Consider the following 24434-nt stretch of genomic DNA (forward strand, 5'->3'; position numbering starts at 1 on the left):
CCAGTTCTGGATGGGATCTATCCCAGGTTACTAAGGGAAGCAAGAGAGGAAATAGATGGGGCTTTAACAGGTATCTTTACAGCATCCTTGAAAACAGGAGCGGTCCCAGAGGTCTGGAGAATTGCTAATGTTGTCCCCTTGATTAAAAGGGTAGCAGGGATAATCTGGGTAATTACAGACCTGTGAGCCTGACGTCAGTGGTAGGGAAGCTACTGGAGAAGATACTAAGGGATAGGATATATACTCATTTGGAAGAAAATGGGCTTATCAGTGATAGGCAGCATGGTTTTGTGCAGGGAAGGTCATGTCTTCCAAACCTAATAGAATTCTTTGAAGTGGTGACAAAGTTGATTGTTTAAAGAAGGGATGTAAATGTCATATACATGGACTTTAGTAAGGCATTTGATAAGGATCCCCATGGTAGGCTGATGAAGAAGGTGAAATAGATAGTTAGTTGGATAGAGAATTGGTTGGGCAACAGGGGACAAAGAATATTTGTGGAAGGGAGCTTCTCAAAATGGAGAGAGCTTCTCAAAATGGAGAGTTGTGACCAGTGGTGTCCCACAAGGATCTGTGTTGGGACCACTGTTGTTTGTGATATACATAAATGATTTGGAGGAAGGTGCAGATTCCCCCATTAGCAAGTTTGAAGTTGACAATGAGATTGGTGGAGTAGTAGATAGTGAAGGGGATTGTCAGAGAATATAGCAGACGATAGACAGATTGGAGAGTTGGGCAGAGAAATGGCAGGTGGAGTTCAATCTAGACAAATACGAGTTGATGCATTTTGGAAGATGCAATTCCAGAGCGAACTATACAGTAAATGGGAAAGTCCTGGGGAAAATTGATGTACACAAAGATCTGGGTGTTCAGGTATATTGAATTGAATTAAATTGAATTTATTGTCACATTTAACGAGGCACCGTGGAAAACTTTGTCTTGCGAGCAATACAGGTAGATCGCAGAGTTAAGTAGCGTAGATAGTAAATAATAGGTAAACAGCGGCAAAATCCAAAACACAGGGTACAGGCGAATGTTATGGGTTTGTGAGTCCATTCAGTACTCTAACAACAGTAGGGTAGAAACTGTTATGAAACCGACTGGTGTGTGTGTGTGTTTAGGCTTCTGTATCTTTGGTGAAGGTGGCAACACGGGTCAGTAGAGTGGTCAAGAAGGCATACGGCATGCTTTCCTTCATTGGATGTGATATTGAGTACAAGAGTTGGCAGGTCATATTACAATTGTATAAGAGTTTGGTTTGGCCACATTTGGAATAATGCGTACAGTTCTGGTCACCACATTACCAAAAGTATGTGGATGTTTTGGACAGGGTGCAGAGGAGGTTCATCAGGACGTTGCCTGGTATGGAGGGTGCTAGCTATGAGGAGAGGTTGAGTAGGATTATTTTCATTGAAAAGGGGGGGACCTGATTGAGGCCTGCAAAATCATGAATGGTATAGGTAGGGTGGATAGCAGGAAACTTTTTCCCAGAGTGGACGACTCAATTACCAGGGATCATGAGTTCAAAGTGAGAGGGGGAAAGTTTAGGGGAAATATACTTGGAAAGTTCTTCACACAGAAGGTGGTGCATGCCTGGAATGCGTTGCCAGCAGAGGGGGTCAGGGCGGGAATGGTAGCACCGTTTGAGATGTATCTAGACAGATGCATAGAACATAGAACATTACAGCGTAGTACAGGCCCTTCGGCCCTCGATGGTGCGCCGACCTGTCATTCCAATCTGAAGCCCATCTAACCTACACTATTCCATGTACGTCCATATGCTTGTCCAATGACGACTTAAATGTACTTAAAGTTGGCAAATCTACTACCAATGCAGGCAAAGCATTCCATACCCTTACTACTCTCTGAGTAAAGAAACTACCTCTGACATCTGTCCTATATCTATCACCCCTCAATTTAAAGCTATGCCCCCTTGTGCTCGCTGTCACCGTTCTTGGAAAAAGGCTCTCCCTGTCCACCCTATCTAACCCTCTGATTATCTTATATGTCTTTATTAAGTCACCTCTCAACCTTCTTCTCTCCAACGATAATAGCCTCAAGTCCCTCAGCCTTTCCTCGTAAGACCTTCCCTCCATACAATAGACAATAGCTGTAGGAGTAGGCCATTCTGCCCTTCGAGTCTGCACCACCATTCAATACGATCATGGCTGATCATCCTTAATCAGTATCCTGTTCCTGCCTTACCTCCATAACCCTTGATTCCACAATCCTTGAGAGCTCCATCCAGCTCTTTCTTAAATGAATCCAGAGACTGGGCCTCCACTGCCCTCTGGGGCAGAGCATTCCAAACAGCCACCACTCTCTGGGTGAAGAAGTTTCTCCTCATCTCTGTCCTAAATGGTCTACGCTGTACTTTTAAACTGTGTCGTCTGGTTCGGCACTCACCCATCACTAGGCATGAATGGCAGGGACTAAAGGGACACAGATTCTTAGAAACTAGATGGCAGGTTTAGATAGAGGATCTGGATCAGCACAGGCTTTGAGGGCCAAAGGACCTCTTCCTGTGCTGTAATGTTCTTTGTTCTTGATATTCAGAGGGATTTCGGTGCACTTATAGAAGGAACACAAAATGTTAGCTTGAAGTTTATAGGAAGGAAAAAAAAATGTTGTCCCCTTTATTCCTGTACCCCAATCCTCTTGCAATAAAGAAAAGTGGCTAAAATTGAAAGCCGTATTGGGCACATTTTTGGTCTCTGTATGCAAGGAATGAGGTGGTGCAGTAAAGGTTTATTGGGTTTGGTAGCTGTGAGGAGAAGGTTGTTTTAAAGTGGGAGGTTGGCTCCATACTTTCTGGAGTTTGGGAGAACAAGCCGTAAGCATACAAGATTCTGAAGGGGCTTGACAGGGTAAACAATGACAGGTTATTTCATCTGTCTGTCGAGCCTGAACATTGGGAGGGCGGGCGGCGTGTGGGGGGGTGGGGCGCGTGGGGAGGAGGGACACAGCCGTAGAAGATCGTCAGGTGAACCTTTAGGGTTGAGATGAGGAGAAATCGAATCGTCCAAAGAGTTGTGAATCTTTGGAATTTTCTGTCCCTGAGGTTCATGGATGCTTTATCATTGCATGCATTTAAAACTAGAGCTAAGAGGTATTTGGATCTCAGAAAACTGAAGGATTCAGGGAGCAATTGGGAAAGAGGAGCTGAGAAAGAAGATTAGCCAATATAGTGTTGAATGGTGGGGCAGGATCGAGGGGCTGAATGGCCTCCTCCTGCTCCTCATTCTTATATTCTTGAATTTTTCTGTTTTTTATAAAAGCTGGTGGAAGAGAAAGAGAAACTAGAAAACAAAGGAAAACTAGAAAACTGTCCACAATGAATATTGTAAACTCTACTGCCCTGCCTAATAGTATCACGTGTAGCTGTATTTTCTCAGCCAAAGTATGGTTTATGTGCAATGGTACAGTGCCTGTCCTGAGATCATGTGTTGCTTTTACTCCAGTATTAAACCAGAATGGAAAGGATCTTTGAATGAATATCTTTCATTTCTTTCGCACCTTTCATGATACCAGAACACCATAAAACTGTCTTGACATGTTGTCATGTAGAAAACACAGCAGCCAATTTATATACCGCATGCTGCCACAAACAGCAATGAAATAATATCTGATGTTTTTAAAATTGTCTTTAGCCAGGACACTGAGGATGGACCCTTGCTTTGTCTCTGGCAAAATGATAAAAAGGCCATGAAAACAGTAAAGGTCTTGGTTTAACATCTCATCTGAAAGTCTGCCCAGTTTAATTTAGATAAGTGCTGCACTTCAGAAAGGCAAATCAGGGCAGGACTTATGCACTCAGTGGTAAGGTCCAAGGGAGTGTTACTGAACAAGGAGACTTTGGAATGCAGGTTCATAGTTCCTAAACAGGTAAAGAGGGTAATGAAGAAGAGGTTTGGCACGCTTGCCTTTATTGATCAGTGCATTGCTTATAGGAGTTGCGAAGTAGTGTTGTGGCTGTTCAGGACATTGGTTAAGTCACTTTTGGAATACTGCATGCAATTCTGGTCTCCCTGTAAAAAAAAATGTTGTGAAACGTGAAAGGGTTCAGAAGAGATTGGCAAGGATATTGCCAGGGTTGGAGGGTTTGAGAGGCTGAATAGGCTGGGGCTATTTTCCCTGGAGTGTCAGAGGCTGAGGGGAGACGTTGTAAAGGTTTATAAAACCGTGAGAGGCATGGATAGGGTGAATAGACAAAGTCTTTTTCTCAGGGTAGGTAAGCCCAAAACTAGGAAGCGTAGTTTTAGGTGAGAGGGGAAAGATTTTTAAAGAGACCTAAGGGGCAATGTTTTCACACAGAGGGTGTTACGTGTAGGGAATGAGATGCCAGAGGAGGTGGTGGAGGCTAGTACAGTTGCAACATTTAAAAGGTATCTGGATGGGTATATGACCAGGAAGGGTTAATTGGGATATGGGCCAAGTGCTGGCAAATGGGACTAGATTAATTTAGGATATCTGCTTGGCATAGAAAAGTTGGACTGAGATGTCTGTTTCTATACTGTACATCTCTATGACTCCAACAGACCAGGATCCCCGCAGTACTGCACTGAAATATCAGTGTGAATGATATACTGTTGTCTTTAGTGTGAAGCTTGAACCCAAACCTGCTGATTCACAGGTGTGAGAGTTACCCACAGCTAGACTTAATGAAGCTGAAGCTGTTTGAAAGCTCTCTTTAAAAGTCAGAGTTAACAACCATTCCAAACAAATTAACAAGTTACATTTGGTTGAAGAATTCCTTACTGCCAATCAATCTCATTCTCCCAAAATATCAACTTTACCATCAATTGCGCAAGATTAATAGAGTCATTGAGATGTACAGCATGGAAACAGACCCTTCGGTCCAACCCGTACGTGCCTACGAGATATCCCAAACCAATCTAGTCCCACCTGCCAGCACCCGGCCCATATTCCTCCAAACCCTTCCTATTCAGATACCCATCCAAATATCTTTTAAATGTTGCAATTGTACCAGCCTCCACCACATCCTCTGGCAGCTCATTCCATACACATACCACCTCTAAATGAAAAAGTTGCCCCTTAGGTCTCTTTTATATCTTTCCCCTCTCACCCTAAACCTGTGTCCTCTAGTTCTGGACTCCCCCACCCCAGGGAAAAGACTTTGTCTATTTACCCTATCCATGACCCTCATGATTTTGTAAACCTCTATAAGGTCACCCCTCAGCCTCTGATACTCCAGTGAAAACAGCCCCAGCCTGTTCAGCCTCTCCCTGTATCTCAAATTCTCCAACCCTGGCAACATCCTTGTTACTCGTTTTCTGAACCCTTTCAAGTTTCAGAACATCTTTCCGATAGGAAGGAGACCAGAATTGCACACAATATTCTAACAGTGGCCTAACCAATGTCCTGTATAGCCACAACATGACCTCCCAACTCTTGTATGAACCCATACTCCAAGGTCTCTTTGTTCAGCAATGCTCCCTAGAAACTTACTATTAAATGTATAAGTCCTGCTAAGATTTGCTTTCCCAAAATGCATCATCTCGCATTTATATAAACTAAACTCCATCTGCCACTTCTCAGCCCATTGACCCATCTGATCAAGATCCAGTTGTACTCTGAGATAATCTTCACCACTGTCCGCGATGCCTCCAATTTTGGTGTCATCTGCAAGCTTACTAACTGTATCTCTTATGTTCATATCCAAATCATTTATATAAATGACAAAAAGTAGAGGGCCCAGCACTGATCCTTGTGGCACGCAACTGGTCACAGGCCTCCAGTCTGAAAAACAACCCTCCACCACCCTCTGTCTTCTACCTTTGAGCCAGTTCTGTATCCAAATGGCGAGTTCTCCCTGTATACCATGAGATCTAACCTTGCTAATCAGTCTCCCATGGGGAACCTTTTCAAACATCTGATGGAGGTCCATATAGATCATGTCCTCCACTCTGCCCTCATCAATCCTTTTTTACTTATTCAAAAACTCAGTCAAGTTTGTGAGACATGATTTCCCACACACAAAGCCATGTTGACGGTTCCAAATCAGTCCTTGCCTTTCCAAATACATGGACACCCTGTCCCTCAGGATTCCCTCCAACAACTTGCCCATCACCAACGTCAGGCTCACTGGTCTATAATTCCCTGGCTTGTCTTTAACACCCTTCTTAAACAGTGGCACCACAATAGCCAACCTTCAGTCTCCGGCACCTCACCTGTGACTATCGATAATACAAATTTCTCAACAAGAGGCCCAGCAATCACTTCTCTAGCTTCCCACAGAGTTCTCGGGTACACCTGATCAGGTCTTGGGGATTTATCGACTTGCCCTATTTTAGGACATCCTCTGTAATCTCTTCGTCCTCTGTAATCTGGACATTTTTCAAGATGTCGCCATCTATTTCACTACATTCTCTATCTTCCTTATCCTTTTCTACAGTAAGTACAGATGCAAAATACTCGTTTAGTATCTCCCTCATCTTCTGCGGCTCTGGACAAAGGCCATCTTGCTATTGTCTCCCGAGTTAACCTTTTGTCCTTAATTTATTTGTAAAAACATTTGGATTCTTCTTAATTCTGTTTGCCAAAGCTATCTCATTTCCCCTTATTGCCCTCCTGATTTCCCTCTTAAGTATACTCCTACTGCCTTTCTACTCTCCTCGCTGCTCCTTGGATGCTGCCTGAACTGCTGTGCTCTTCCAGCACCACTAATCCAGAATCTGGTTTCCAGCACCTACAGTCATTGTTTTTACCTCTGGATTTATTCAGTCTAACCCTGACATATGCTTCCTTAATTTTCTTAACCAAACCCTTAATTTAGAGTCATAGAGATGTACAGCATGGAAACAGACCCTTCGGTCCATGCCAACCAGATATCCCAACCCAATCTAGTCCCACCTACCAGCACCCGGCCCATATCCCTCCAAACCCTTCCTATTCATATATCCATCCAAATGCCACTTAAATGTTGCAATTGTACCAGCATCCACCACTTCCTCTGGCAGTTCATTCTATACACGTATCACCCTCTGTGTGAAAAAGTTGCCCCTTAGGTCTCTTTTATATCTTTCCCCTCTTACCCTATGTGGCCTAACCAATGTCCTGTACAGCTGCAACATGACCTCCCAACTCCTGTACTCAATTCTCTGACCAATAAAGAAGGCATACCAAACACCACCTTCAGTATCCTATCTACCTGCGACACAACTTTCAAGAAGCTATGAACCTGCACTCCAAAGTCTCTATTCAGCAACACTCCCGAGGACCTTACCATTAGGTGTATAAGTCCTGCTAAGATTTGCTTTCCCAAAATGCAGCACCTCACATTTCTCTGAATTAAACTCCATCTGTCACTTCTCAGCCCATTGGGCCATCTGGTCAAGGTCCTGTTCTAATCTGAGGTAACCCTCTTCACTGTCCAGTACACTTCCAATTTTGGTGTCATCTGCAAACTTACTAACTGTACTTCTTGTGCTCGCATCCAAATCATTTATGTAAATGACAAAAAGTAGAGGACCCAGCACCGATCACTGGTCACAGGCCTCCAGTCTGAAAAACAACCCTCCACCACCACCCTCTGTCTTCCATCTTTGAGCCAGTTCTGTCTCCAAATAACTAGTTCTCCCTGTATTCCATGAGATCTAACCTTGCTAATCAGTCTTCCATGTGGAACCTTGTCGAACACCTTACTGAAGTCCCTATGGATCACATCTACTGCTCTGCCCTCATCAATCTTCTTTGTTCCTTCTTCAAAAAACTTAGTCAAGTTTGTGAGACATGATTTCCCACGCACAAAGCCATGTTGACCATCTTTAATCAGTCCTTGCCTTTCCAAATACATGTACATCCTATCCAGTCTTCTGGCACCTCACCTGTGACTATCGATGATACAAATATCTCAGCAAGAGGCCCAGCAATCACTTCTCCAGCTTCCCACAGAGTTCTCGGGTACACCTGATCAGGTCCTGGGGATGTATCCACCTTTACGCATTTCAAGACATCCAGCACTCCCTCCTCTGTATAATATGGACATTTTGCAAGATGTCACCATCTATTTCCCTACATTCTATATCTTCCATATCCTTTTCCACAGTAAATGCAGATGCAAAATACTCGTTTAGTATCTCCCCCATTTTCTGTGGCTCCACACAAAGGCCGCCTTGCTGATCTTTGAGGGGCCCTATTCTCTCCCTAGTTATCCTTTTGTCCTTAATGTATTTGTAAATACCCTTTGGATTCTCCTTAATTCTATTTTCCAAAGCTATCGCATGTCCCCTTTTTGCCCTCCTGATGTTTCACTTAAGCATACTCCTACTTCCTTTATACTCTTCTAAGGATTCACTCGATCTATCCTGTCTATACCTAACATATGCTTCCTTCTTTTTTTAAACAAATCCTCCAATTTCTTTAGTCATCCAGCATTCCCTCTGATTACCAGCCTTCCTTTTCACCCTGACAGGGATATACTTTCTCTGGATTCTCGTTATCTCATTTCTAAAGGCTTCCCATTTTCTAGCCGTCCCTTTACCTGCGAATATCTGCCCCCAATCAGCTTTTGAAAGTTCTTGCCTAAAACCGTCAAAACTGGCCTTGCTCCCATTTAGAACTTCAACTTTTTGATCTGGTCTATCCTTTTCCATCACCAATTTAAATCTAATAGAATTATGGTCGCTGGCCCCAAGAGCTTCCCCACTGACACCTCAGTCACCTGCCCTGCCTTATTTTCCAAAAATAGGTCAAAGTTTGCACCTTCTCTGCTAGGTACATCCACATCCTGAATCAGAAAATTTTATTTTACACACTTAACAAGTTCCTCTCCATCTAAACCCTTAACACAATGGCAGTCCCAGTCTATGATTGGAAAGTTAAAATCCCCTACCATAACCATCCTATTTTTCTTGCAGATAGCTGAGATCTCCTTATAAATCTGTTTCTTAATTTCCTTCTGACTATTGGGGGGGTCTATAATACAATCCCAATAAGGTGATCATCCCTTTCTTATTTCTCAGTTCAACCCAAATAACTTGCCTGGATGTTTTTCCAGGAATATCCTCCCTCAGTACAGCAGTAATGCTATCCCTTATCAAAAATGCCGCTCCCCCTCCTCTCTGCCTCCCTTTTTGTTCTTCCTGTAGAATTTGTATCTTGGGACATTAAGCTGCCAGTCCTGTCCATCCCTGAGCCATGTTTCTGTAATTGCTATGATATCCCAATCCCACATTCCTAACCATGCCCTGAGTACATCTACCTTCCCTATTAGGCCCCTTGCGTTACCTTGTTCTCTGTTTTGTCCCTGCCTGCCCTGACTGTCTGACTCGCATCTTTTCTCAATTGTACCAGTCTCAGATTGATCTCTTTCCTCACCATCTCCCTGAGTTCCCCTACCCCCCGCCGCCCAACCTTAATAGTTAACTCCTCCCGAGCATCTCTAGCAAATCTCCCTGCCAGTATATTAGAACCCTTCCAATTTAGGTTCAATCTGTCCTTCTTGTACAGGTCACTTGTATCCCAGAAGAGATTCCAATGATCCAAAAATATGAACCCTTCTCCCCTGCACCAGCTCCTCAGCCACTCATTCATCTGCTCAATCCTCCTATGCCTACCCTCACTACCTCTCATCTTTTCCCTTGCTGTGCCATTTGTTCCAATGTGTACAATGACCTCCTGCTGGTCCCTCTCACCATTGAGAACATTTTGCACCCTCTCTGAGACATCCTTGATCTTGGCACCAGGGAGGCAACACACTATTCTGATTTTTCACTGCTGGCCACAGAAATGTCTGTTTGTGCCTTGGACAAGAGAGTCCCCGAACACAATTGATCTCTTGGAACCTAATGTACTCCTCATTGCACTAGAGCCAGTCTCAATACCAGAAACTTCGCTATTCTTGCGACATTCCCCTGAGAATCCATCACCCTCTTGCCCCCCCCCACATTTTCTTGTTTGAAATGGGGATAGCCACAGAAGGGTCCTGCACTAACTGCCTTCCTCTGTTAGCTTTCCTGTATTGCAACTTTTCCCCATTCCTATAATTGCCTTCCATCACATCCCCTTGCTCTTGTAAATTCCTCATTGCCTCTAACTGTCTCTCCAACCAATCCATTCGATCTGATAGGATTCACAACCAATGGTATTTATTGCGGATATAATCCTCAGTAACATGTAAACTCTCCCTAAACTCCCATACCCAATAAGAAGAGCATATCACTCTACTAAAGGCCATTTTCGCTTCTTCCAATCTACAGACCCAGAAAATAGCACTGTCTTATTCCTCTATAAAATGCTGCTCCAGGCTAACTTAATACTTATGGCTTATATTTTTAAGTTTAATCAAGAGACATATCTCAATAAAACATATAATCAACAAAGAATCCACTCTACTCACTACTGCAGACTTACTGTCGGGCCACACTTAAAAATATTCACTTATCTGTTTCTGTGCTGTGACCTCTCCCAAACAGGTTCCTCCAAGATTAGTTGTGAATTTCGCAGTTTATTAATTTGCCCAGATGTACTCCGATGTCCAGCGATACATGAATTCAAACAGCAAAGGCAGTAACTGCGCCGGTTCACTGTGGTGTCAGTTTGCAGTGTGGGTTTCTTCCTTTCTTTCTCTCTTTCTTTCTCTCTTTCTCTCTCTCTCTCTCTCTTTCTCTCTCTCTTTTGTGCTGACCTGACCATGTGTTGCCTTTGTCTGTTCCTCTGTCTATTAAAAGTGCTGATGTTTTGTCTTTTTTTTTCTCCAAAGTTCAAAGACAATCCAAGACAATGCAACAGCATATATTGTTGGAAAAAAAAACCCAACAGTTTTGCTTGAATCAGGAGAGCAATTCTATTTGTATGATGAACCCTCACAGAATGATAAATATGTGGGATGTTCCTGTTGGGTCTCACACAGAATGATCATTTGGCAGTCACAGTGTTTTGCATTAGTGCTGTGTTCTCTTCCATATGCATAGACTAGAAGACCACAAGGATTGGTAATAGGCACTCAGCCAATCAGGTCTACTCTTCTGTTCAGTGAGATCATGGCTGAATAGCAATTGTTCAGGACTCACCACCACTTTCCCTGGGCGGGTAGGGATAGACAACAAATATTGACATTGTCAATGGTGCTCACATCTTACAAATGAATAGAAAAATGTTACATTTCCACTTAACATCCTTTTCAAGTTACTCACTAAGGGAGACTGATTTTTCTTCTGAATCAAGAATGCTTGTTTATTTTATACAAAAACAGAAATTACAGCACCAACTTAGCAGGTCTGGCAGCAGCTGTGGAGAGAAAGCAGTTCTGTTCTGAAGAAGGGTTCCTGGACCCAAAATGTTAATTCTGCTTTCTCTCCACAGATCCTGCCGGACCTCATGAGTTTCTCCAGCGATGCTGAGTTTTGTTTCAGCTTTCCAGCATCTGAAGTTCTTTTATTTTTATTTTTATTTTGTATTTTGTATGTGGCCACAGTACAAACTTTACAAGCATTGCAGGACCCAAGTAGGCCATTTGGCCCATCATGTCTGCAAAAACTCTCTAAAAGAGCCCTTTACCTGGTGCCAACGTTCTGACTTTTCCCCAGAATTCTGCACAATGTTCTCTTCTAGGTAGTGGTCTGATGCCCTATTGAAAGCCTCGACTGACCCTGCCGCCATCTCATTCTCAGGCAATGCATTCCTGATACTAAATGCTCACTGCTTATAAAAGATTTTCCTCTGCTTCTGTTGCCACATGTGTCATTTTTTAAAAAAAATAAAATGATATCTGTATATATACAATATTCTTTGCTCAGGCTGTGCTACATTTGACCTTGGGGCAACTTGGATTCACGGTGCTCATGGGAACCCGATTTATCAGCTAGCAGAAGACCATGGTCTCCTTGAAGAAACTACAGATCGGGAGCGAAGCATTGGCCGCATCAGTCTCTACTCTCGGAATGGAGTGGCACACTACTGCACCAGCAGTGGACAGAGAATACCTAAGGATGTCGTTGAGGAATTCAGCGATGTATACAACGAGGTGGGACTATATCTCAGTCTTTCATAAATATCCTGTGCACAACTCTATGCATTCCTTCTGGATTTCAAGCTATGGGGTTTATCATTTGAAGGCTGAACATTTCCAATCAATTTTGTTGCTATGCTTTAGAAGGGGTGATTCTGCATTCCAGAACTCTCTCAGTAGAGGGGTTAAAGTTGCCAAAGCCCTACTGGAGCATCAGGAGGAGTGCACTCTGGTAGGATGGGAATGCTCGGTGTCTTTTACCGCATGCCGGGGACTTCCTGAGAGGCCCGTCCTTCCAATTGCCTCTTCTGATTTGCATTTTGAAAAGCAGAATTGCCTTGCAACTTGATTGGAGCCGTCAAACAATAGAAAAATATTGAAATGTGGATCACATCATACTTGAGATTGTATTGGCCCATGAATGTCCTTGAGTCTGTCACTGTGCAATTGGCCTATGGCATCTCGGAATGAATACAGTTATTACTTTACAATGTTGATCAATTTGTTGAGAACAAGACAATGGTGAGTAAGAAGATCCATACATATTGCTTAGGCTGTAGTCAGCTGATTCTGTGGGATCGACCAGTTCAGCCCCGCCCTGCCTTCTCAATGGCACTTTCTGGCAAACTCAGGAAAAGTAACACCTGTCTCTTAACTTTCTCCAATCTCACCATCTACACTACTGCCAAGTGTAATAACGATTGAAATGTGTATGTTCTCAGTTGATGGTCATTCTGGACAAATCAGATCCCAGTGTGAACTGGTTTAATAGACTATATTTTATGTTGGCCAGTTACTGAACACCTTTGCAAGAGCCTGGCAGTATATGTTTTAACAAAAGAACATCAGAGTTTATCACTTAGAAGAAGTACATGAACTATGTTCCACTTTGCAAGAATGAATTGAATTGATCTTACTATAAATATCAGAAATATCAAAATAAAGATTCAACCCTTTTATCCTCAACAACAATCTTACAGCTACTCACATCTCAATGATGGGTCATCCTGCCTGCAGTTCCTCGTTGAGTTGGAATGACAGTAATTGGTTGCTGGAGCTTTCTTCACACTGACTTTGAGGAAAAAAAACACATTTTGTCAAAGTTTTTAAGCTTGCACTCATCAGCACAATAGGATAAAAAGCTTTAATAAAATGTGTCTTTTCCAGCAATGCTGAAGTTCTGCATAATTAAATGACAACTTGTAACTTCTAAACACTTTCAGAGTAAGCAAATTAACTTTTCATGTAGTCAGCTTGTAGCAGTTTTCTGTCTCTTGTTTTCTCTTCAGCGACTCGGGACTTTTCCCCCAGCTCTGAAGTTTTGAAGACTGCTGAAGTTGCATTGCTGCTAAAGACCCTGTCTCTTTCTGAATGACCTACTTCTCTCTGAAAGACACCTGAGTGCTACCTTTCTAACTGAACTTGTTCCTATTCTTAGTTTCCTGCATTACTGGATGCCCCGTTGTTATAGAAGTCTTCTGCTTTTCTGTCTCTTCTACTCCTGCTACTAATGCAGTCCTCAAGAGCTTTAAAGACCTAATCTAAATGCAAATAACAAAGGTTCAAAACCCCCTGCACTACTTGCAGAACTCAAAAATGAAATGATAACTATTTCCTTCATTCCTTAACACACACAATGTAGAAATGCCAATTAAATAATACCATGGACTTGTATTGTACATGTCCATCTTTCAAGTTGGTGTCATATTTGATATCTGTTCATGATATAGTCAACTCCATTTTGGACGATTGCTTTATGGAGCATTTCTGTTCAGATTTGAGGCAGCTTCCCAAGCTTCCTAGAGCCTATTGTTTTAATTATATAACTTGCTCCTTCTTTGACCTTTCTGTCCATGGCCTGCTACATTGTTCCAATGAATCTTCAATGCAAACTCAAGGGACACCATCACATCCTCCATCATATGCCATTTGTGTTTTTTGTTCTACATGAGTTGGCATTTTTAAAAAACTTTATCTCTTTCTGTTGTATTCAAAAGGCTGCTTTATTATTGACCACACTTCATCTGTACATCGCCTTTGTTTCTTTACTATACCCATTACCAATCTCTTTGGCTGGGCCATTATAAAATATTTTGTTAGGGAATCGCCCAATCACAGATTTTCCCACTTTGTTCTTCCTACCCCTTCCCCTCTTTGACTAGCTCCAAAACTCTTCCGTTGCACTCTTCCTTGTGGTCTGGTGAAAAATCATTGGCCTGAGATGTTTAACTCTGTTTCTCTCCAAAGATGCTGCCCAACCCAATGTTGGCCCTTTCTCATTTTTATTACACTTACACAAGATGCTATTTTCCTTCACCAGGTTACTGTTGGTATAGGTTTTTGACCTTGACTAATATCGTTTGGTAGGTCTACAACCTGACTCAGGAGTTCTTCCAACGGGGAAGGCCAGTTGGTGAAGAAAGCCAAAACAGCGTTGGTGTTTTCACGAGGAGTGGGGTGCGTAAGCGCCTCAAAGCTGATACCGAGGACACAGGTATCACCAAGGAGCTGAAGCTGGCGATGCTTCAGCAATTCTTGAAGGTAGGGGTTGTTTTTGGAAGTAAATAGTAGAGCACAAAGCATGCAATGAGGCCATTTGGTCCATCACGCCTGAGCTGCAACATTTGAAGGAAACCAGGATGTGGAGGTGCTGGTGTTGGACTGGGGTGGACAAAGTCAGAAGTCACACAACATCAGGTTGTAGTCCAACAGGTTTATTTGAAATCACACGTTTTTGGAGCACCACTCATTCATCAGGTGGAGCACTTCACCTGACAAAGGAGTAGCACTCAAAGCTTGTAATTTCAAATAAACCTGTTGGACGATAACCCTGGTGTTGTGTGACTTCTGACATTCGAAGGAGTCATATTCCATTTTCTTTCCCCCATAGCCCTGGCAAATTTCCCTTCTGAGTAGAGAGAGAGAGAGAAAGAGGTCCAATCACCTTTCAAAGGTCACACTTGCAACTGCTTCCATCACCTTTTGTGGCAATGCAGACTTACCCACACAATTCTCTTGCTCTGTCCCCTGGCTTTTTTATTCCAGTTACTTTAAAGTTCTGTTCTCAAGTTGTTGACCCTTCTTTTAGTGAAAACAGTCTTCTTTTTCCCCCAGTTAACTTTATCAAGCTCCCCATGGTGTGTGGGCACTTCTATCAAGTCTCCCTTTAACTTTCCCTGCTTCGAGTAGCAATACTGACTTCCCAAACTGAATCTAATAAACTTCAGGGATGAGGGATAATTGTGACATGGAAATGAGCTCATCCACTTCATATCAAGGGTGGCTGATCTTTGAACTGAACAAATAGGACGGTGTAAATGCTCTTGTGGGAAAATTGCCCTGGCTGTATTTGAAGTCTAACTGCGAAAATAAATTAACTTTTGCCTGCATGTGGCATTGAATTTTTTTTAAAGATCAAGGCAAGTTGAAGACAAAATATACTTTGAAAGTAATTAGACCATTTTAGTAAACATTGAGAACCAAAATACATTTCAAGATATTCTTATTATCTTTACAAGCTGAAGATTTGTGTAACCAACTGCACATATACAATCTCCCTTACCTGTCCTCCAGGGAATATAACATACCATATCACATTATATTTCGATGGAGTGCCTTAAGATAAATTAATCCCAGGACTTTGTGAAATTCTCCAGCTGTCTCCTGTCCATGCTAGCAGCTATTCACTGAAGCTTTTACATCAAGAGAGAGGAGGTGAATGGCAGATCTCTTCCTGTTCCCTTCATAAACAGGCCATTTGGCCTCACCAGGATATGCCGTTAGAAACAGGAAGACCTACACCTACAGAAACAGGCCCCTCAAGCCTTCTCCACCATTCAATAGCATCGTGGCTAATGTGAAATTCCTCATACCCACCTTGGTGACTTTTCCCCGTCACCCTTGATTGTCTATAGGCCTTATCTTGTGTACTTGCCTCTTACCAAAGCTCTTTATTTGACTCCCCTTTAAACACTACTGTAATCTAATTTTCAAGTTAACATGGTCTCTGCTTCAGTTGCTAACTATGATAATGCATATCATGGTCACACAGTGCTCAGTGTTACAGAAATAAATCTCCTGCTCTCAGTTCTAAACCTCTTGCATATAATCTCTCTATGTCCTTCCTCTGCCGCTTCAACCAAGGGTCACTAACTGCTTGCATTTACTCCTGTCATCCCTTTGCCATCAACCTGCCAATGTGGGGCATCTCAAGAAGATCAAAAACCAAAATGAGACTCTGAGCTAGGTGGTCAGAATGTTCACTATTCTCAGGAGTACTTTAAAGGAAAAAAAAGAGTGGTGAAGGAGTTTTCATGATGGAATTCCCACGTTTAGTATCTTGCAAGCTGAAGACACAACCCCCAAATCTTGAGCAATTAAAATCAGGGATACTAATGAGTAAGAAGTGAGGGGAACACCGATAACTTGGAGGAATGTGGGGTTGGAGGAGAATACAGATCCAGATAATGGCCAGATGGTTTTATAAACAAGGATTTGCTTGATTGGGAGCCAGGGTAAGTCAGCAAGCACTAGGGTAATAATTAGAAAATGTATCTAATAAGAGGACGGAATGGCGTACTGGTATTATCACTGGGTTATTATTCTGTGGACACAGGTAATCTTCTGGAGGACCCAGGATTGAATCCTGTCATGGTAGATGGTGATATCTGTCCTCAGTTTTGAATTGAGAGTGTAATGGTGAGCATGAAGGGCAGGTATTATCGTTGGACTGTTAATCCAGAGACCCAGGCAATATTCTGTGGACTAGCGTTTGAATTCTTTAAAAATCTGGATTACAACTCTAAAGATGACCATAAAACCATTGCTTTTGTTGGAAAAGCCCATCTGGTTCACTAATGCCAATTAGGGAAAGAAATCTGACATCCTTACCTGGTCTGGCTGAATCCAGACCCACAGCGATATGGTTGACTCTTAACTGCCCCCTGAGCAATTAGGGATGGGCAATAAATACTGGCTTAGACGGTGATGGCCACATTCCAAGAATGAATGAAAATTAAAAACAGCTTGAAATAATGACAATGTGGAGAAAACTGTCTGCCAAAGGCTAAAATAATTCACTGTTCGAAAGCTGACCTGGGAAGTGAGATTGATGTGTTATGGGGAGAGGTTTGGGCAGAGATGATGAAAAAGTCCGTTGGGTTCCATTATCATGTTGGGGAAGGTGAGAATCGTGGGGATGCAGAAGGGAGGTGGGGAGGTGAGTCGGGGTAGATGATGAAAGATGGAGGAAGGCAGTCCAGCTGAATACTTGGGGGTTGTGTTTGGGGATTAAAGTATTTTGATGCAGAACAGATCTGGACATTGAATGGAGAGAAATCTAGAGTCATGGAGACATACAGCACAGAGCAGACCCTTCGGTTCAATTCGTCTGCATCCACCAGATATCCTAAATTAATCTACTCCCATTTGCTGACTTTTGGCCCATATCCCTCTAAACCCTTCCTATTCATATATCCATCCAGATGCCTTTTAAATGTTGTAATTGTACCAGCCTCCACCACTTCCTCTGGCAGTGCATTCCATACACTCACTACCTTCTGTGTGAAAAAGTTGCCCCTTTGGTCCCTTTTAAATCTTTCCCCTCTTACCTTAAATCTATGTCCTCTAGTTTTGAAGTCCCCTACCTTGGAGAAAAAGCTGTGTCTATTTATCCTATCCATGCCCCTCATGATTTCATAAACCTCTGCAAAGTCACCCCTCAGCCTCTGACACTCCAGAGAAAATAGCCCAGCTTATTCAGCCTCTCCCTGTAGTTCAAACCCTTCAGTCCTGGCAACATTCTTGTTAATTGTTTGGCCTAACCAATGTCCTGTACAGCTGCAACTTGATGCTCCATGCACTGACCAATGAAGGCAACTGTGCCTTCATCAGCACCCTGTCTCCCTTGCCCATGGCGTAGATTTTACATGGTTTACAAGTCAGGAGTGAGCAGGATGATGATCTCCCACTCTAATGTGGGCTTGAAATCACAGTAAAATGACTGTGCTTGGGTTTGAGGGAGTACGGGCTGGACTTTTCTCTTTCCCTTGATTTCACTTGTGTCTCGTTTCCATTGGCAGGTTGAAAGCTGTGAGAGCAGTTGCCACAGCATGGATGAAGTATCCCTTAGTGAGTTTGGTGAGTGGACAGAAATCCCTGGAGCCCACCACGTCATTCCGAGTGGCTTCATTAACATAGTGGAGATCCTGGCGCGGGAGATCCCCAAATCAGTGATCCAGCTGAACAAGCCAGTCAAGTACATTCACTGGAACCACTCGGTCAGCAAGGAAATCCAGTTGATCAGCACCTCGTTCCCGAGCCACAACCTGGACAGCCAGGAGGAGGAGGGCTATCAGGTCTACGTGGAGTGTGAAGATTGTGAGCTGATCCCAGCCGATCATGTCATCGTGACCATGTCCCTGGGCGTGTTGAAGAAGTACCACGAAACCATGTTCCACCCCCGCCTCCCTGAAGAGAAGGTCTCGGCCATCCAGATGCTGGGCATTAGCACCACGGACAAGATCTTCCTGGAATTTGAGGAGCCGTTCTGGAGTCCCGAGTGCAACAGCATCCAGTTTGTTTGGGAGGATGATGCGGAAAACGAGAGCCTCGCTTATCCAGAGGAGCTGTGGTACAAGAAGATCTGCAGTTTTGATGTGCTGTACCCGCCTGAGCGGTACGGGCACGTGCTGAGTGGCTGGATCTGTGGAGAAGAAGCCCTCATCATGGAGAGATACGACGATGAAATGGTGGCGGAAACCTGCACAGAATTACTGCGGAAATTTACAGGTTATTACTGTTCTTTCTCAACCCATTCACAGAGTGTCCGCAATCCCGGGACGTTGCTTAGGATCCTTCGTGTAGAACCTCCACTCTGTCCGAGCTGCTTTACTTCATTCTATTGTTGATGGAGGAATTTTCTTTTTTTTTCCCCCAAATCCGTGTGCAGCATGGCCGATTCTGAGGTGAAATTAGGCAAAGTCGCCACTCTGTTGTAAATTAACTCTCTGAGTTCAGACAGAACAGGCTCAAGGGACCCGGTGACCTACTCCTGTTCCTAGTTTCCTGAGTATGTGGGCCACCTTTGGAGGATTTAGTTTGCATTGATGAACATTGAGATTGACAAATGGCTTCCTCATCGGACCAGGCCCTCTAGGAGAGTACGGAGCCGAGAGTTGTCCCTGTGGACGGAAACTTCAGCATCGGAAATTTGTTTGATCTCTCACCATATACTTTCTTGGCCGAAAGGGAGTTCTGAATGGGTTCTCCAATAAGGTGCTTGCCTTTCATTAAAAAAAAACACCATTCATATCATTTAAAGGTGCTTTGCGGAGCCAATAGGACGCGGAAGAACAGGCGACGAGTTAACGGAGAAGACCCAAAGCGCGGTTGGCGTAATAGGTTTTGAGCCTCTTCCACGTGTTTGTTATTGGGGTAACCCTTTTTACTGCATTCGTGGGCAAAGTAAGCATCTTGGTCTCTTTGCAGTGTAAATCTAGCTTTTCATCTCCAGTTTCTTCAGAGAGGTTGGTGGGACTTTGAGCTGATCCTGGCCTCCTTTTGCTTTTCAAAAATAAAGAGTTGAGCTCACATTTGTCTGACCTGCCGACCTGCGACAAACATCCTGTAATTGTGCCTTGAATGTCGCTCAAGGTTGATCCCAAGGCACCTCCACAAGTTGGGGCTGTAATAAGACAGATCTGTTACTAAAACAGAGAAGACAGGGGCCCCTTGGAATGGAAAACTCTAGTAATGCACATTGGGCTTTCAATGGGAAAGGGCAGGTTAACATTTTTTGTACGTCACTCGACATCCTTCATGTCTCCAGCATTTGGCTGTTTGAGCATTGTAATATTCCATACTGTCCCTCCTGAAACAAAACATTGGTAAAACCTATTCTGAAGAAAGTTATTGTAATGGTTGGAACGTGGTATAATTAAGCAGGAAACTCTGTTTTGTGTTTGAGTGCCCTTCAGTAAAATTCCTTGGGACTAAATAAAATCTGCCAGGAATTATCCTTGTCATGTGATACTGTGTAGTTAGTTCGTTATTGGATTAAAAGTTCAGAGTTGTGCTGTGAGTACTGTGGCTTGATAAATTTCGGTATAGTATTGTGGATTCTGTGGAGGTGTTGTACACTTTGAGTACTCTGTTCTCAATCCACTTTCATCCTACTTTTTTTTTGGCTGTGCTGCAAGACTATTTCCACTGATATGTTTTTGAATTTGCTTTTTGTTTCTCGGTGTCGGCTGTTGTGTTCTGTTGTAGTTACTCTTTACAAATATGGACAGTGATTCCCTACTTCCCCTGCTCAAGCCATTCAAAGTCACGCTGCGACTGTTGCTAAGTGCGTTGCTGCTCTGGGGTCTTGTTGAAGGTAACTGTTGAGCTGACCATGAGAAGTTTGCACACATGCATCTGGCAGTAATTCTACTCTCGCTGCTGGACCATGTCTGGTGTCCCTTTGATACCTCAAACAACTCGGGGGAAAAAGCAAATTTCCAACTTATGTCCAACCATCATAGGGCCAAGATTAACCATGATCAACTAGGATAGGACCAGGCCATGACTTGTCACCATGGGGCAGTGAACTGGATAACTGTCAGGACATTCTATAAGTGTAATTTAAATAGAGTATCCTCCACTTAAAGTATTCTCGGACATCAAGCTTTGAGACCCCACTCTCCTCTCGAAGCTCATTTCCATGTATTGGATTTGTGTGTAACACAACATGTGCCCCTCCTCCCCATCTGCCATAGTCCAACAAGTCCATAAGGCTGCTCTGTCATTAGAGAGAAATAGAGATAGAGAGAGAGATGTCGAGTGGTAATTTACCTGAGGGTCATCACTCCTCAGGCGAGGGGAGAAGTTGAGAAGGTGGCACCTTCATGGTAACCTCAGCCGGTGCAGGAATTGAAACCACACTGAGGTTACCTTGCATCGCAAACCAGCCATCCAGCCAACCAACCCCCTCAACACGTAGCTTCAGACACATGCGGGCACATGCACTCACAAAAAGGCAGATCAGAGAAGGACCGATTGGCATCTGTATAATCTTTCCCAATCTCAGTATATCCCAAAAGACTTCACAGCCAATTAAGTACTTTAGAAATGTGTTGACTGCAGGTATATGCAAAATGCCCTGGCCACTTTGTGCACACCAATCTCTCCACCACCAGCAATCAGTTAATGGCCAGATAATCCGGTGACTGAGGGACACCAGGGGAAAATGTTGCTGCTGCTTTCTGAAGTTGTGGTACGAAATCTTTTTGATCTTTTCTGCAGTTGGCAAATGAGACCTGGGTTAATCTCCCATCTGAAACTGAGTGTGCCATCTTGGATTATGTGCCAAGTGGCCAAGTTGAACTCCATTCCATGACCTTCTGAGGCCAATGTCCTAATCCAAAGCTGACACCTTAAAAGGGCGGTGGGAAGGCAATAAATGGCTTTTGAGGGGCACATGGCTGTTTGCCTTTGGAGGGCAGCGGTTTGGGGTTGCACTTCTGGATGCCTCTTGCATCAACTGTTGGTCACTCTGAGCGACTACTGCCTGTTTGCTTGACCTTTCTCCCAAGATAGAGCTGCTTTGCGTTTCACTGTTTGCTGCACGTTGACTTTGCCATCCTGTGCTCCCCTTGAATCATCACCTGTGCTGTCTGAAGCCATTACTCAGCCTGGCATATTGTGGTTGCTCGATCTACTAGAGGAAGCAGGGTACCATGCTTTGAGGATCCTGGCATTGAGCTGACGACATGGGTAGTAAAAGAGGTGGTGTTTGCCTGCCAATGTGAGAGGGATGTGCTAATGAATCAGCTGGTGATGGACCAACACTGTGATGCTCGCCTGGTTGCAGTGTTGGAGCAAGGTAGGCATCTGACTTGAAATGCTCCTCTGCTCTTTGCCAATGACGAGAGGCTAGACCTCTGAAGTATCATCTATGTCTCACAATTCTGCGTCCTTACCAGGGCAAGGCTTCATTTCTTCAAGGGCTCATTTTTCACTACCTGTCTTGCACACCAGCACAAGTAAGCAAGCCCACTTGTCCATTGCTGCCTGCTAGCATGCAGGTATTCATAGCTACCTTGTAACAGATGCCCTTTGCTCACTGCTTCACAGCTTACAGGGGAAGACAGCCAGAATAGAATGGAGCTGATGGCTGTTGTTACAGGAGGCCAATCCCGGATCTTCCTTGGCCACTGGAGCTGACCGAACATGGTGTGTGTTTCGCCAGGCCAGTTCAGAATTGCCATTACTTTGATTCCTTATAAATGCTATTTTGTTTCCATCTTTGCAGTGCCTCTTGGCTATCTGGAGCCCAGCACAGGTCAACACTCAGGACCTCAGCACTGGATCTTGCCTGTTCATTTATCAACCAAGTCACCCACCAGAGTCGGGGGAGATGTAGTCAGCTCAGGGGGGTGAGGCTTAACAGCAGCAGGGGCACTTGCAGCACCTCACTAGCATGGCCATTAGAGGCCAGTGCAGCCTCTCACCAGTGAAGTAGCTATGACAATGAAGAGCATTGACACTGTTGGACTGTAGTCTAATCACCTAAATGAGCCGGCTGAAATGACTGATGATATCGGAGCATGGTTGTAAGCAGTATCGCTGCTGGTGCAGGGCTTGTTGAACAGCAGAACAAGAACATAATGATGTGATCTTATTCCCTACATTCTTGACAGGTTGGTTACCTTAACTTGACACTTGCGTGACCACCCCCCTAGTACCTCCAGAACCATCACTGGGTAAGGTTTCAATGGTTTACTGTTAGTAGTGTAGCTTATGAGCTCATACATGACACACTTGCAGTTTCACTTTTAATCGTGGCCAGTGGGAATTTCCCTCTTTCTCAAGTTATACCCTGAATGTCAATATCAGCAATTGTAACGTCCAGCTCTCCTTTGGACTGGGTAGCCACCTGGTTCTTTTCATAATGACTAAGAGCCAGGATTCTTCCTGGAGCGGTCATTGGCTTGGAGTCAATTGGTAAAATATGGCAAGAATGAATTGGACACTAATTTTTGCCAAGGTGGTAAAGTTCACTCAAATTTATTGGTGTATAAGCCTCAATATGTAAGGCAGACTAAAGCGTAACTCGCTTCAGCTTAGAATTCTGCAGTCTGTTTCTGCCTAGATTCTGGGTGGTATCCATACGGAAACCCTGGATCCATTATGTTAAATCTATAACATTCCGAGGAGTTGGATACACATGTGGTAACATTGGACATTCTCTGAACAGTGGGTCATTCCCAGTTGAAACTGCACTGACAATGGCTTCATATTAATGAAATTTCGTGAATGACTTGTAAAGATACATTGAGTGCCTTTTTGAATGAACTTTTGTTGAACGTTTACATTTAACTGCTTATTTGACATCAAGTTCCTTTTTGTAACTAAATTCGCCGTGCACTGCTAGACATATATCTGTTGTTGGTGCTTTAACAGCTCAAGAATACCACAGCTAATACAGATTCTGGCAAAGAAAACTCAAAAGTGCTGTTCAATCACTTACTTATGACATGCACCAAACTGGCAGAAGGTTGATGACTCGAGTCAATTGACATCTTTTTGGGTCCATTGGGTTATAAACTTTATTCCTGATACTTACATAACTCTTCCATGAGCTGAGGCAGTTGGCGACATGTTACCAACATAATTTCAAAGTGGAATGTTACTTGACCCTCCCCCTAGAGAATTCTGGGAAATGTGCTGAACTCTTTTGCAATTGTATCCACAGGGAACCCACACATTCCGAAACCCCGGAGGATCCTGCGGTCTGGTTGGGGCAGTAACCCTTACATCCACGGGTCTTACTCCTACACCCGAGTCGGGTCGACTGGAGCAGATGTGGAGAAACTTGCAAAGCCCCTGCCTTATCCAAAAAGCACAAAAGTGGCTGTAAGTAGCACATGAGAATTCACAGGGTACAGTGGGGTGGTCTAATGTTGATGTGCCAGAGTTATAGTCAATAGGACCTCCAAACTAGGGAAACAAGATATTCCATCCAAATAGAGTTTACACACTGCTGCAGATTGGAACAGATTGACTCGTAGAAACTTTAGGAAGTGCCTATTCATTTTATTAATATTAACAAATGCAAGTGTAAGTGGCTCTCAGTAATGGTGTCTTTGATTATTGTAAAAACCTCTTCTGGCTCACTGAAGTCTTTTAAGAAAGGAAATCTACTTGTTTTCTGGTCTCGCTGACATGTGACCCTGGGCTCACAGCAATCGGGCTGACCATTAAATGTGCTCTGAAATGGTTGCCAAGCCACTCAGTTCAAGTGTATCATATGTTACTCAGTCAGTGACAGCCAAACCCCAGGAAAGACTTTAAAAAAAAGGACAAGGCTCAGACCAGATAGCAACTGGGTCAAAGGTTGTCAGGGAAAAGAATGGAATAGGTAATGAGATACTGGGGCAAGCTTGAAATTTACATTTCTGCTGTTAGTCTGCTGAACAGA

At 43.6% G+C, this 24434-nt stretch overlaps 1 protein-coding gene across 4 annotated transcripts in view; it reads left to right on the top strand.

Moving 5' to 3' along the window:
* Nucleotides 1–24434, top strand: part of smox (spermine oxidase) — a 48244-nt gene that overhangs the window by 16715 nt on the left and 7095 nt on the right. For 3 of the 4 annotated variants that reach the window (XM_072576830.1, XM_072576840.1, XM_072576849.1), the window contains exons 3-6: nucleotides 11760–11986; nucleotides 14339–14512; nucleotides 18052–18760; nucleotides 23709–23869. In XM_072576830.1, the coding sequence (XP_072432931.1) occupies nucleotides 11760–11986; nucleotides 14339–14512; nucleotides 18052–18760; nucleotides 23709–23869 (1271 nt within the window). The remainder of the gene's footprint in view (nucleotides 1–11759; nucleotides 11987–14338; nucleotides 14513–18051; nucleotides 18761–23708; nucleotides 23870–24434) is intronic. The other variant, XM_072576861.1, reaches the window with a different exon arrangement.

The sequence above is a fragment of the Chiloscyllium punctatum genome, chromosome 1 (genome assembly GCF_047496795.1).
Source record: "Chiloscyllium punctatum isolate Juve2018m chromosome 1, sChiPun1.3, whole genome shotgun sequence".
Classification (NCBI taxonomy): Eukaryota; Metazoa; Chordata; class Chondrichthyes; order Orectolobiformes; family Hemiscylliidae; genus Chiloscyllium; species Chiloscyllium punctatum.